This window comes from Pipistrellus kuhlii, unplaced genomic scaffold (assembly GCF_014108245.1).
Source record: "Pipistrellus kuhlii isolate mPipKuh1 unplaced genomic scaffold, mPipKuh1.p scaffold_m20_p_37, whole genome shotgun sequence".
Lineage (NCBI taxonomy): Eukaryota > Metazoa > Chordata > Mammalia > Chiroptera > Vespertilionidae > Pipistrellus > Pipistrellus kuhlii.
Window position 1 is genome coordinate 4,871,164 of NW_023425537.1, and position 13,416 is coordinate 4,884,579.

Here is a 13,416-nt window from a genome sequence, read left to right on the forward strand (position 1 = left end):
TACATGCCCTTGACCGGAATTGAACCTGGGACCCTTCAGTTCGCAGGCCGATGCTCTATCCACTGAGCCAAACCGGTTTCAGCTTTTCTTAGTTCTTTAGTATCTCTCTGGGAAAACCGAAGCAGTTGATCATAAATACCAGTCTACTATTAATCAGCTGAGAGATGGCTGGTCAGTAGACACTACAATTAAGCATGTATCTCATGCAACAGAGGAGATATAGCTCACTGGTAGGGCATTTGACTGCAGATCAAGAGGTCTCTGGTTCAAATCCAGGTGTCCCCTCACTGTGTCACTTTTAAGCCTTACCATATCACCTGTTAAGATGGTGAGGAATTAAAGGTAATGGTAACTACTAATTCCAGATTTCACAATCAGTATCAGGTAGAGTTTGCAAACAAAAGGGGTACTACCGTACTATGTGATAATCCACAACTTTAGGTCAGTGTTTCTTATACTTGTAACCTTAAAGACATTTGATATCACAACAAATGACATGTAAAAAAATGGAGATCCAGTTGTCTTTCATTAAGGCCAGATATTAAAGGGATTTCCAAAAGCATGTAATGCAAAGTCATTCATCTCATTAGTTTGGGAAAGCATATTTTGCAGGCTTATTACTTTAAATGAATTAAATAATTAAACATTCACCATTTTAATTTCTAATCTGGTAAATGTCAACAGATAGAACCTTTCTAAAACAAAAAAAATATTGGGGCCTTGATAATTTGAGAATGTAAAATAGTCTTCAGATGAAAATATTTGAGAAGCACTGTTCTCAGTAAAGAGCTGGCTCAGGGCGAAACCAGTTTGGCTCAGTGGCTAGAGCTTCAGCCTGTGGACTGAAGGGTCCCAGGTTCGATTCCAGTCAGGGGCATGTATGTACCTTGGTTGCAGGCGGTGTGCAGGAGGCAGCTGATCAATGTTTCTAGATCTCTACTCCCTTCCTCTCTGTAAAAAAATCAATAAAAATAGAAAGAGGTGGCTCAGGCCATAGCCGGTTTGGCTCAGTGGATGGAGTCTCAGCCTGCGGACTAAAAGGTCCCAGGTTCTATTCAGGTAAAGGGCACATGCCCAGATTGCTGATTGATTCTCAACAGGGGGGGGTGGGGGGGCGCGGTGCAGGAGGCAGCCAATCAGTGATTCTCTCTCATCATTGATGTTTCTGTCTCTCCCTTCCTCTCTGAAATCAATAAAAATATATCTATATATATATCTATCTATATATCTATATATCTATATATCTATATATCTATATATCTATATACCTATATACCTATATATCTATATATCTATCTATATCTATATCTATATCTATATCTATATCTATCTATCTATCTATATATATATATATATATATATATATATATATATATTTTTAAAGAGGTAGCTCAGGGCAGAGAATGTTGGGGTTGTGAGATGACCCAGGAAAAAATAACATATTTTTAAAAATATATTTTTTAAAAAGTTGGGAATATTCTCAGTGTGAAATGCTGCGAGTTAAGTAAGATAAAGACAGAGGAGTGTCCTTGGGTTTTGAGAACAAGTAGGTCATGGTGACTTTTCTAGTACAATTTCAGTAAATATAATTCCTACTATAACTTCAGTCATACAAGGAGTATAAAAACTAGATTACAGGTCTTTAAGGAATGTGCAAATGCAGGAAGGGAAGTAGAGACTGAGAGAGACACAAGCATCATCTTCCTTCTGCATACCCATAACTGGGGATCAAGCCTGCAACCTGGGCATGAACCAGTGACTTCTCGGTGTATGAGGAGATGCTCAACTAATGATCACACCAGTGGGCACCTTGGAAACATTTTGACTCTCTCTTTCTTCCACACCCCACAAACACATCCAGAACCTGACGACATCACCTGCTGCTACCTCTACTGCTACCACTGGAGTCCAAACCACTATCATTTCTCTCCTGGGTTACTGCCAGAGCTCCCTAACAGATCTCATTACTTGTATCCTTGTGTCCCCTCCCACAGCCTAGTCTCAACTAGAGAGATCCTTCTGACATATTAGTCAGATCGTGTTTAAGTAGGGAAATGGTTCCTCTTCTCAGTCCGAGTAGCATTCAAAGCCCAACACAATATGATTCCATTACATCTGAGCTTCTGACCTGTGTCCTATTATTTTTGCCTTCCCTTACTTTGCCCAGACACACCTGGTTTCCTTTCTGTTCCTATTAGTTCAGGCACACTCCTGCCTTAGGGCTTTTTATTAGCTGATGACTCCAGACCAGCAGTCACTGACCACTGGTGGTCCGTGAGGTCCAAAAGGTTGGCGACCGCTGCTCTAGACGGCTCCTCCCTGGACATGGCTATTACTAACTCACTTCTCTTAAAGTCTTTGCTCTAAATGTCAGCTCCTTCTGTGAAGCCCACACTAACCATTCTATTTTAAATTGCAATCTGCCCCTCCTCCCACTTCCTGATGTCTCTTACCTTGTTCTGCTTTATTGTTTTCATACTACTTAACATCATCCTACATACCACATATTGCAATTATTGTATCTACTAGAGGCCCAGTGCAGGAAGTTCGTGCACGGGTAGGGGGGTAGGGACCCTAGGCCTGACCAGCAAGGAGGGCTGATCAGGGCCTGCCAGCTGCCTACGGGCTTTCCTTCCCCAGCTGCTGGCTGCCAGCCTGGGCCTGCTTTCCTTCTACGCCGCCCCCTGGTGATCAGCACATGTCATAGCAAGCGATTGAACCCCAGTCTCTTGGTCAAATTCCCAAGGGGACACTTTGTATATTAGCCATATATATATATGATAGGTTGTTCAGTGTCCAATATCCACCTTCACCACCACCCAGCAGTGAGCTCCATAAGGGCAAGAATGTTGATCTGTTTTGTCCTCTGATGTAGTCTAGTGTGTGCCCAGGACAGTATCTGGCATAAAGTGGGCACTCCATTAATATTTAAGTGAATGCAGAATTGACAGAAAGAAACCAGGAGAATGGAGGAAGCTGAAGCTGTGAAAGGAGTAATTAATAAAGCAAGATATCTAACACAGATGGGTATGGGGCCAGGCACACATATATTTGTAATTATCTGTAGTGCTAAAATGGCACTTCTCAATTACATCACATCCTAAAGAAACCATGTAGCGTTTTTTCCCTAGCCTTCCCACACCTCATCTTTAGGGGCGCCTTCAAAATAAAACAGCACAGATGTTTTGTTTTATTTTTTTAAATGTATTAATATTTTATTGATTTCTTACAGAGAGGAAGGGAGAGGGATAGAGAGTTAGAAACATCGATCAGCTGCCTCCTGCACACTCCCTACTGGGTAGGTGCCAGCAACCAAGGTACATGCCCTTGCCGGGAATCGAACCCTGGACCCTTGAGTTCGCAGGCTGAACCTCTATCCACTGAGCCAAACTGGTCAGGGCAGCACAGATGTTTTAACCATTAAGGTAGCGTCCAGCGAGGTCCCTGGCACTAAGTGCTTAAAAAAAGGGTTGTTGCGTAAATTAACAAACCAATGTCTGTGTTCACAGCCGTTTTCGAACTCGTCAAGGGGAGACTCTAGGTTTCATTCGCTTCCGCAGCCCTCAACCCAGTAACCGCCCACTTCCAAGGCCTATTACGTAATAACAAGTCGCGCTGAGCAAACTCCAGACCACGTGACGGTCGTGGGCGGGGCGTGAAGGCTCATATCCCAGCATCCTTTGCAAACACTTCCTTTCCATCCCTTTCCGGCGTCCAAGATGTCGAAGAGAGGTGAGGCTCTGGCTCTGGGTGATCCGTCTCCATCTGCTGCGTGGTGGCAGCTGGCCTCGCCGGGAGCGGCGGCCATGGGCAGCTGGGGCGCTTGGCTCTCGTCCGAGCCGGAGAGGGTGAGGAGGGGGCCCCGCGAGAGCACTGGCTGGGCCCCCGAAAGTGGCGGGAGGCCTGGAGCGTTGAGCTGCGGGATTCGGACATGATGACATACCGCACCCCCCGGCGCTGCGGGAATGGGGTTGAATCCGGGTTGACTTGGGCCTGAGACGGGGGGACTTTCGCGGCCCCCCGCCCCTTACAGGGAGAACTCCGTGGCGCAAAAGTCGGGGCGAGAATTGAGTCGTGCAGGCCCCTTATCTCAACCTAAAGGTGGTTGCAATGAGGGTTTGGCGATTTGCCCTGAGAACTGGTTGGCACATGGGGAAGGGCGTGAATGGAGCCCTAGAGAGCGAGTCTGTAGTGTGCCGTTTCCAATAAATTCACATGCGCATGAGTTTAAAGCCTGAGAATGCGGAGGGAACCCCGAACCAGGGCCGGACAGTGAGCGCTCCCCTGTTTCTTACGCACAGGACGTGGTGGGTCCTCCGGGGCCAAATTCCGGATTTCCCTGGGTCTTCCGGTGGGAGCCGTGATCAACTGTGCCGACAACACAGGTGAGACCCGCGGCTGCACCGGCCCGCCCACCCCTTTCAAAAGCACTCGTTGGGCCTTTTGCTAATGACCCACTGAGCCGTCAAGAAAGGGCAAAGGAAAAACACCGCTTTTGGGTGAAGCAGCAGCAAATGTGCTGTTTTTGCTTCAATCGGTGGTGTGACAATGCTCCGCCTTAGGGTGGGGGTGAGTGACTGGAGGGAGAGGCCTTGGGGGTGTTGGGGAAATGTTACAGTGGCAGAGCTGTCTGATAGACCCTCAGGAAAACATCACCTCTGCTTACATTTCTCTTCTAGGAGCCAAAAATCTGTACATTATCTCTGTGAAGGGGATCAAGGGACGACTGAACAGGCTTCCTGCTGCCGGTGTGGGCGACATGGTGATGGCCACAGTGAAAAAAGGCAAACCAGAGCTTCGAAAGAAGGGTGAGGCCAGCAACTGAGCCCTCATGGCTTACTGGACAGCTGGAGACTTCTCCCTTTATTGATAATTTTACCATCTTCCAGGCCTCTTAAAGCTTGACTTCCTTTGAGAGGCAATGTGAGACCAATAGTCGAAATTCCTCATTGACTTCCGGTGTAAACTAGGGGCTCCCTCCCCCAAATATTTATTCTGCCGTTTCCCCAGCAAGTTCAGCTGGTAATTACAGGCCACCTCACATACCCACACACATGGGAACAAAAGCCCTGAGTATGTGATGTGTAGGTTGTCTCTTCTACTTAAGGTCTTTAGCTCATTGCTGATTCCCTTGGCTCCAGGTGAATATGGTGGTACTTAGTAAATACATTTTTTTTTTTTTTTTTTTTTTTTTAATGGCTGGGTTAGAGCTCAACCAGGTGAGATCACACCCTTAGGACTTGATGTATGTCCTCAGACAGGTCTCCTTTTCTGGGACTGCTGATTTGAAAGGGGATGGTGATACTTCCTCAAGTGGGTACAGTCAGGCAATGTGCTAACCATGTAGAGCACATGTGTCAAACACAAGGCCCTCGGGCCAAATCCGTCCCGCCAGGCCTTGCAATGTGGCGCGCACTGCGCTGTCATCACTGCACTCCGCTGCGTTTCCATCACAATGACAGTTTATGACTGTTCAGTAAACCATTCGGCCCGCGATTTAGGCTGGATTTTAGATTTTGGACCCTTCTCTGATTTAGTTCGACACCCCTAATGTAGAGTATCAGGCCTGTTACCTAGCACTCTGTAGGTATATCACATGATATTTGTAGAAATATCACATGGTATTTCTCCTTAAGTTTTTTGTTTTGTTTTGTTTTTTTAGATGAGATGAAAAGTTTGACGTGGTTGCTTCTAAATCTCTTCTGATAGAAACTAAAACAGGGAGCTGCTTGGTGCTCCGATCCTGGGCTGTTGCCTAGGAGTTTTCCTGCTAATATGAATTAAAGGGGGTGGTCTCGGAGCACTTACAACTGTGATGACGGTCTGGCTATACTGCTTCTGATACTTGGTACGATTTCACGGTTCAGCTCCTGATTTTTTTTTTCTGCTTAGTGTGCCTCTGCCATGGGGTATCTTGCTTTTCCTGAGAAGCCGTAGCCATCTCTTAGAAATGTGACAGGTCTCAGACACATGTCCCAGTTACTCCTTGTAGGCCTGCATATGCCCCTCCCCACTCCTGTTTTTAGCTTTTTGGTCAGAAGTCTTAACTTGGTTCACTTTCAATGTCCTTGAGGGCTCCGTAGGCAAGGAGTGAGTAGCATTGTGGTTACGGATTGAAGAATCAGTGTGTGGATTGGGGTGGTATGCACCTGGCCAGGCTTCCCTTTTAGGACACCTGCTGGGTCTGATGTGTGGCCCGGGGGCTGTCAGGGAAGGGCAGAGCAGTTGGCCATGGCTGTGGGTGAGACGGCAGCAGGATGTGCTGTGGGTCTCCTTCAGTACTGGGACAGACCAGAGAACGCCGCATGCTTCCAAAAGTAGTTGTGCATTTTCTTCTTTGGCCCTTATTTCTGCTACCAAATTCTTCTCACCTTAGACTTAGCATGTAGTGCAGAAATGTGGAAGAGGCAGGACTGGAAGCCTGGGATCCCGGATTAGATCTGTAGGCTCATCTGTGTAGATGGGGGTCCAACAGGTGGTGCTCAGTAAATACTGTTTGCCTGCCGCTCTGTGTGTGCTTGTTAAGAACAAGAGGCTGGCCAAGACCGGTTTGGCTCAATGGATAGAGCGTTGGCTTGGGGACTGAAGGGTCCCGGGTTCAATTCTGGTCAAGGGCATGTACCTTGGTTGCGGGCACATCCCCAGTGGGGGGTGTGCAAGAGGCAGCTGATCGATGACTCTCTCTCATCGATGTTTCTAACTATCTCTCTCCCTCTCTGTACAAAATCAATAAAAATATATTTTAAAAAAAAAAAGAGGCTGTCTGCCATAGAACTTGACTCAAGGATTGTCGGGCTTAAGTTCTCGCTCAGGTCTACGATAACCCGCCAAGCTAGATTTCATTCCTTAATAATTTAGCGAAAGAGACTAGGGCCGAAACCGGTTTGGCTCAGCGGTAGAGAGAGGGTCTGCGGACTGAAAGGTCCCAGGTTCGATTCCGGTCAAGGGCATGTACATTGGTTTCGGGCACATCCCTGGTAGGGGGTGTGCAAGAGGCAGTTGGTCGATGTTTCTCTCCCATTGACGTTTCTAGCTCTCTAACTCTCTCCCTTCCTCTCTGTAAAAAATCAATAAAATATATTTTTTAAAAAAGAAAGAGACTAGGGAGATGTTACCTACGCCGTTTAATTGCTTCCCTGGTTTCAAGGAAGAGTTGGATGCCTGAGAGGCATGGCATTGCATTTGTTGAATTTGGAGACAGGCTGGTGCTTCCAAGGGTGCTTTACAAGGATTTAATTAACAACATCATGCTGTGCTGTGCCACGAAGAGCGTCTATGCTGAGAAATAACATTTGGAATAGTTGTCTTTAAAGAGTTTGGTGTAATATTTATAGCATTGTTTTTTATGCCATTTGGTCAGGCCATTTTAATAGTTGGGGGTAGGGTGGTGATAATGAACTTTTTGTGCAGATTTTTAAAAAATTACCTAGACTTTCTCTAGCCTTAGTGAACTATGAAATATGAAGGCCTCATTTTTGTGCAATAAACTTAATGAGTTTGTATTTGGAAAACCTAAGGTATGGAAAGTACTTAATTCCAACAAATTCTTGGAAGCAGTAATTTTTAGATCAAGGTATGTACTTTCTTGACGGTTTGATATGTACTGTTGGAATATTGCCTGATGAATTAACAGTTTGGCCTCCATATATTCGATCTGGAGTGGGGGGAGGGGCAGGGTATTCCCTCTGCTATGACACTAGGATCTTGACAGTTTCCACCCATTGGGTGAAATGGGAACAGTATAGAAGTGTTTAGCAAGCGTCCTGCATACATCTGTCCAAATGGGAAATGCTGGGGGACTGGACAGTGTGTAAAACTGCTCTCTTATGATGGCCCTGGGACCTGGCCTGACAGATTGATGACTGCTGTCCTTTTCCTCCTCAGTACATCCAGCGGTGGTAATTAGACAACGGAAGTCATACCGGAGAAAAGATGGCGTGTTTCTTTATTTTGAGGATAATGCGGGGGTCATAGTAAATAATAAAGGGGAAATGAAAGGTAAGAAAAGATCACGTTGTTCGGGTGCTTTAATTCTTGGGCCTAGGAGTACCCTCTGGTCTTATCCGACACCTTTCTTCTATGCAGGTTCTGCCATCACAGGACCCGTGGCAAAGGAGTGTGCAGACTTGTGGCCCAGGATTGCGTCCAATGCTGGCAGCATTGCATGATTCTCTGGTGTATTTGTAAAGGAAAAACCTATTAAAAACTGGTGACATGAAATGCTTGCCTTCTGTTCATTTCTACTTGACACCATGTCATTTTTCTTAACACCATGCAACTCTCCCCTCGTTTGTAAAACAAACTACTTAATAACTTAAGTGGCAGGTACTGCTTAATGACAGGAAACCCCAGAAAACTGGCATGTAGTGAGAAAAATATTCAAGATTAGAGGCCTAAATTAGTGCACTAAATTCATGCAAGAGTAGGCATTCCTCCCCCTTGCTGCCATCGCCTCCTTCATTCGAAGTCTGGTCTAATTAGCATATTATGCTTTTATTATAGATAAGTAGAGTGACCACTCAGATCCTAGACACTTATGGAGTCCAAGGAGTGATGTCAGTAGGAACCACATACACACTTATTTACACACACTTGGATTTATAGGTTTAATGCTATCAGAGGGAGGGAGAGAATCATTGTTCAGCTGCCTCCTGCACACCCCCTAAAGCCTACAACAGGCATGTACCCTCTATTGGAATCAAGCCTGGGACCTTTCAGTCCGCAGGCTGACGCTCTATCCACTGAGCCAAGCAAGCTAGGGCTACTGTTTTGACAGGGTGGCCACATATATACCAAACTGGTTTGAGAATAAAAGGGGAGGATATGATTATGCCAGCACAATAGGTATAAATCCTGGCAAGTTGTGCCTGAAGGTGTTGACACTTTTGTAGCTTTTCTTACCAAACCGTGAGTTAGGTGACAGGGTATGGGGAAAGAATGTTACCTGGAGGTTAGTATGTAAGGCTGAAGCTTGAGTACATGAAGCTGCCGAGCTCAGTCACTTGGTGAGATGACTACCTTTTGTTCAAGATGAATGGAATGTAGCAGGACCAGAGGGCAGTGATTGTCAACTGGAGGAATTTTTTTTTTTAATGTGGCCAGGCCAATTAAGTCAGACTGGAGGTAGGACTAAATAGCACCCGTACTTTTTAAAGCTGCCCAGATTTCCAAGGAGTAGCCAAGACTTAAGATGCAGTGCACAGTTTAGATTGAGCCTTGGTTTTAGAAGTATTGAAGCCTAAAACAGACTTTGCTACTGCATTCTCCAGCCTGGTGAACTTCAAATCTGTGACAAGAATCCCCCAGGTCCTATACTGAAAAAATCCTGCTGTAGGCATGGCTCAGTGGTTGTCGACCTACGAGCCAGGAGGTCACGGTTCAAATCCTGGTCAGGGCATTCCCAGATTATGGGATTGATCCCCAGTGTGGGTGTGCAGGAGGTAGCCGATCAATGACTTGCATCACTGATGTTTCCCTCTCTCTGAAACCAATAAAAATATTTTAAGTTTTTAATAGTGAATAAAATAATTCCTCCTTGAGCCTGTAAAAGGATGAATAACACCTCAGAGCTGGTGTGAGCAGTCCATATAATGTGCTTTGATATATAAAGCATCTTTATAAGGATTTAATCAAGGGGGAATTTTGGGAAGTAAACAGTACCTGAAGCCATACTAAAGAAAATCATTATTGCTGAGGCTGGTTTGTGTCGGCCTGTGGACTGAAATGTCCCAGGTTCGATTCCGGTTAGGGGCATGTACCTTGGTTGTGGGCACATCCCCAGTGGGGGTTGTGCAGGAGGCAGCTGGTCAATGTTTCTCCCTCATCGATGTTTCTGGCTCTCTGTCCCTTTCTGTAAAAAATCAATATATATATATATTTTTTTAAAGAAAATCATGGCTGAAACCGGTTTGGCTCAGTGGTAGAGTGTCGGTCTGCGGACTGAAAGGTCCCAGGTTTGATTCCTATCAAGGGCATGTGCCTTGGTTCCGCTCAAGGGCATGTGCCCTGGTAGGGGGTGTGCAAGAGGCAGCTGGTCATGTTTCTCTCTCATTAACATTTCTAGCTCTCTATCTCCCTTCCTCTCTGAAAAAATCAATAAAATATATTAAAAAAGAAAAAAAATCATTATTAACACTTTGCTGTATCCTATCATATACATTAATTTCGCCAGAGAAAAAGTATGGCAATATGTCAACCTGTTTTTAGGGGGGTTAACAAGAAGAGAAATACTGATGAATTGAGTGGGGAGAGTGGAGGTCCTTTAAGTGCACTTAACTGGAAGTCAGGAGACCAAACTCTGGTTCTGGATCCATCAGTAAATGGATTTAGGGAATATCCCGACGTTTCTGAGCTTCAACTTCCAGTTCTGTAAAATGAGAGCTGGAAGTAGATGCCATCTGAACTCTGATCCATCTGGGCAAATATTTTCAACAACTGAGTTGGGAAAATGCATATGATCAGGTGGGAACAGAGAACCTTGCTCTTAAAGCCCAAAGCTAGGCCTGACCGCACTCACAGGCTCACATTCAGTAACCCCTTCTCCCCTTCAATCTCCTGCATGGCCTCCTCCTGCTCACCCCGCCGGCCCAGCAAGCAGCTTCTCCCACAGCTCTAAGGGCCACCCTTGGGAAGTCAGTCCGCCGCCAGGGACAACCTCTACAGGGATGGGGACAATAGGGTTTATGACCACGTCACAATGCGCAGGGGCGCCCCCTGCCGGCCCCCCCCCCCTCGCCCACACTCCCACCAGCAGGGTCCTGGGAGGCCGGCGGCTGGGATGGTGCACTTGGGCGAGTACCCGCTGCGGCTGGAGAAGGGCTTCATCCTGGACGGCGTGGCCCTGAGCACCATGGCCCGCAACTACGAGCAGCTGAAGCCCAAGGTCTGGTCTGCGATCCCGCCCTACAACGCGCAGCAGGACCACCACGCCCGCCGCTACTTCAGGAGCTGTGTGGTTCCGCCCGTTTTGCGGAAAACGGGTCAGGTATGGAACTCTCCAAAGCCCCCGCTGTTTGCCTGTAGAGGTTGTCCCTGGCGGCGGACCGACTCCCCAAATCCGGGCGTCTCACTCAAGCGCCCTCCCATCCCCCCATCCCCATACACACACACCTGTGTTCTTCACGACCACACGGACCTGGCCAGGTTCTATCCCTGAACTTGAGAATGATCTCATTTTGGGTTTCTGTAAGCCTAGGGAACCGGACTCCAAGTCCGCTCCTCCCAAACCGATTGCATTGTCCTTTTTGACGACATGGAACCTCCCTTTAGGGTGACCTCACACTGCAGATTCTCTCGGAAAGCACGAAAATCTATGTGACCTCAGGGGACAAGACAAAGAGCTGTCTTAGACTCTAGACTAGGGGTGTCGAACTCAATCAGAGAAGGGGCCAAAATCTAAAATCCAGCCTAAATCGCGGGCCGAATGGTTTACTGAACAGTCATAAACTGTCATTGTGATGGAAACGCAGTGGAGTGCAGTGATGACAGCGCGGTGCGGGCCACATTGCAAGGCCTGGCGGGACGGATTTGGCCCGCGGGCCTTGTGTTTGACACATGTGCTCTAGACCCACCAAGTGCCACGCTACACAGCCTCTCCCTGAGAGGCAATAGAGGTCATAAGTATGTTTAATCTTTCTGGCCCCTTACCCCTGGCTGTGACCTCTACCCACAAGCCACAGGGGAGCCTGCAGTGGGCCTGTCTCAGCATGGTGGCGGACTGTCCTTTTGTTCCCTAACCGTCTTCCGTATTCTCCCCCTCACGCTCAGGACCGTGGAGGTACAGGAAGGGACGGCTGGATAGTGGATTATTTCCACATCTTCGGGGAAGAACAGAAATACCTCAACAGGAGAAACTGGGCAGGGGCAGGCAAGTGGTCCCCCCTAGGAAGAGTGGTGTGCATCCACAGATCAGAGAGAGAGAGTGGGTGGAGAGAAACCTGGTTGGGGAGAAGAGGGCAGGGACTGCATCCTCCAGCTTTTCCTATTAGACTAGAGGTCCGATGCATGAAATTCGTGCATGGGTGGGGTGTCCCTCAGCCCAGCCTGCACCCTCTTCAATCCAGGACCCCTTGAGGGATGTCCTCCTGGGATCAGGCCTAAATCAGCAGTTGGACATCCCTCTCACAATCTGGGACCACTGGCTCCTAACTGCTCACCTGCCTGCCAGCCTGATTGCTCCCAACTGCCTCCCCCTGCCGGCCTGATCAGCCCCTAAATGCTCTCTCCCGCTGGCCTTATTGCCCTCTAACTGCTTGCTCCCCTGCCAGCCTCATCATCTCCCCTCACCGCCTCTGCCTTGGCACCTTCCGTTGTGGCTTTGTCTGGAAGGAAATCAGATGTCCAGAAGGTGTCCAGTCTAGTCACCCAGTCTAATTAGCCTTTGATTAGTATAGATAAGAGCAGAAGCTGTATCTATATTTAGTTATTGAGCATCTACAGCATGTCAGGTGCTTTTTACCCTCACACTACCCCTATGTTACTTACCACCTGGGGAACTGGGACTGAGGGAGTTAACGGATTTGCTGAGAAGGGCTGAGCTAGGATTGGGATTCCACTTTCCTAACTCTAAAGCCTTCATTCCTCTCAATGCTTCTGGGCAGGCTGTCTCCTGCGTATGTTACCCGCACAGTTAAGCAGCAACAGGAATGGGAGAGTTGAGAGGTGTCTTTCTGGGTAAACACTCGTCCCACCCCAATCCCACCACCCTTTAGGCACACTCTATACACGTGACCCTTTGTAACATTTGGCCACGCTGAGCACATCAATGTTCTCAGATGGGTCAGAGGCGGGGATGGCATTTTCTCAGTTCTAGGAGCAAGGCAAGTTTGGCCACGCCCAGAAGTTTCTGACCCTCACAGGCCATCCATACTCCTCCTTCACGCTCTTCCTGGTATGAGGCCATCTGCTTCCTTGACTTCACCAACCCTTGGCTTTTCTGCAAGAGGCTTGAGACACTTGAGGACTGAGGGTTCCGCTAGCCATGGGGAGCACAGCCCCCGTGGCTGGGTTGGTTTCCTAATCCCAGCCCCGTGGAAGTGGAGGAAGCAAGAGGGGGCTGCACGCAGGATCAGGCCTCTCTCTCCGCCCGCCAGGGCATTCCTTCCCGCAGGTGATCGGGCACGACTACTACAATGCTGATGTGAAGATGATCAGGGGGTACAACGGCCAGTTTGGCTACCGCAGAAACACCCCGGCCCTCCGCCAGTGCACCTCTGTCTTCGGAGAGGTCACCCGCCTCCCTCTCTTCTAACCGCAGCTCTTCCTTCCCTTGAGCTGAATTTCCTTGGCAGTTGCTTAGATGAACTCCCAATATCGTTTTATATAAAAATTGTTTTTACCTGTGCCTCCAAGTGTGCTGTTTCTTCCCCCGAGTTGCGGGGGGAGGAGAAACTCGTTTCTCTGTCCTCAGCGTTTCTC

The 13,416-nt window shown here is 47.7% G+C and overlaps 2 protein-coding genes and 1 non-coding gene across 3 annotated transcripts; all 3 read left to right on the plus strand.

Annotated features, from left to right (window-relative positions):
• The first annotated feature begins 3,604 nt into the window (after positions 1–3,604).
• On the plus strand, positions 3,605–8,220 carry RPL23 (ribosomal protein L23). Its single transcript, XM_036461414.2, has 5 exons — positions 3,605–3,732; positions 4,302–4,385; positions 4,680–4,808; positions 7,885–7,998; positions 8,086–8,220. Exons 1-5 carry the CDS (start codon positions 3,720–3,722, stop codon positions 8,166–8,168), a joined length of 423 nt encoding a protein of 140 aa, XP_036317307.1. The 5' UTR covers positions 3,605–3,719; the 3' UTR covers positions 8,169–8,220.
• On the plus strand, positions 4,416–4,551 carry LOC118702205. The gene has a single exon (XR_004982670.1). It is a non-coding gene; the product is annotated as a small nucleolar RNA SNORA21 (small nucleolar RNA).
• A 2,524-nt stretch (positions 8,221–10,744) lies between the features above and the next one.
• CUNH17orf98 (chromosome unknown C17orf98 homolog) lies at positions 10,745–13,312 on the plus strand. Its single transcript, XM_036461413.2, has 3 exons — positions 10,745–10,984; positions 11,767–11,866; positions 13,092–13,312. Exons 1-3 carry the CDS (start codon positions 10,778–10,780, stop codon positions 13,247–13,249), a joined length of 465 nt encoding a protein of 154 aa, XP_036317306.1. The 5' UTR covers positions 10,745–10,777; the 3' UTR covers positions 13,250–13,312.
• The last annotated feature ends 104 nt before the right edge of the window (positions 13,313–13,416 follow it).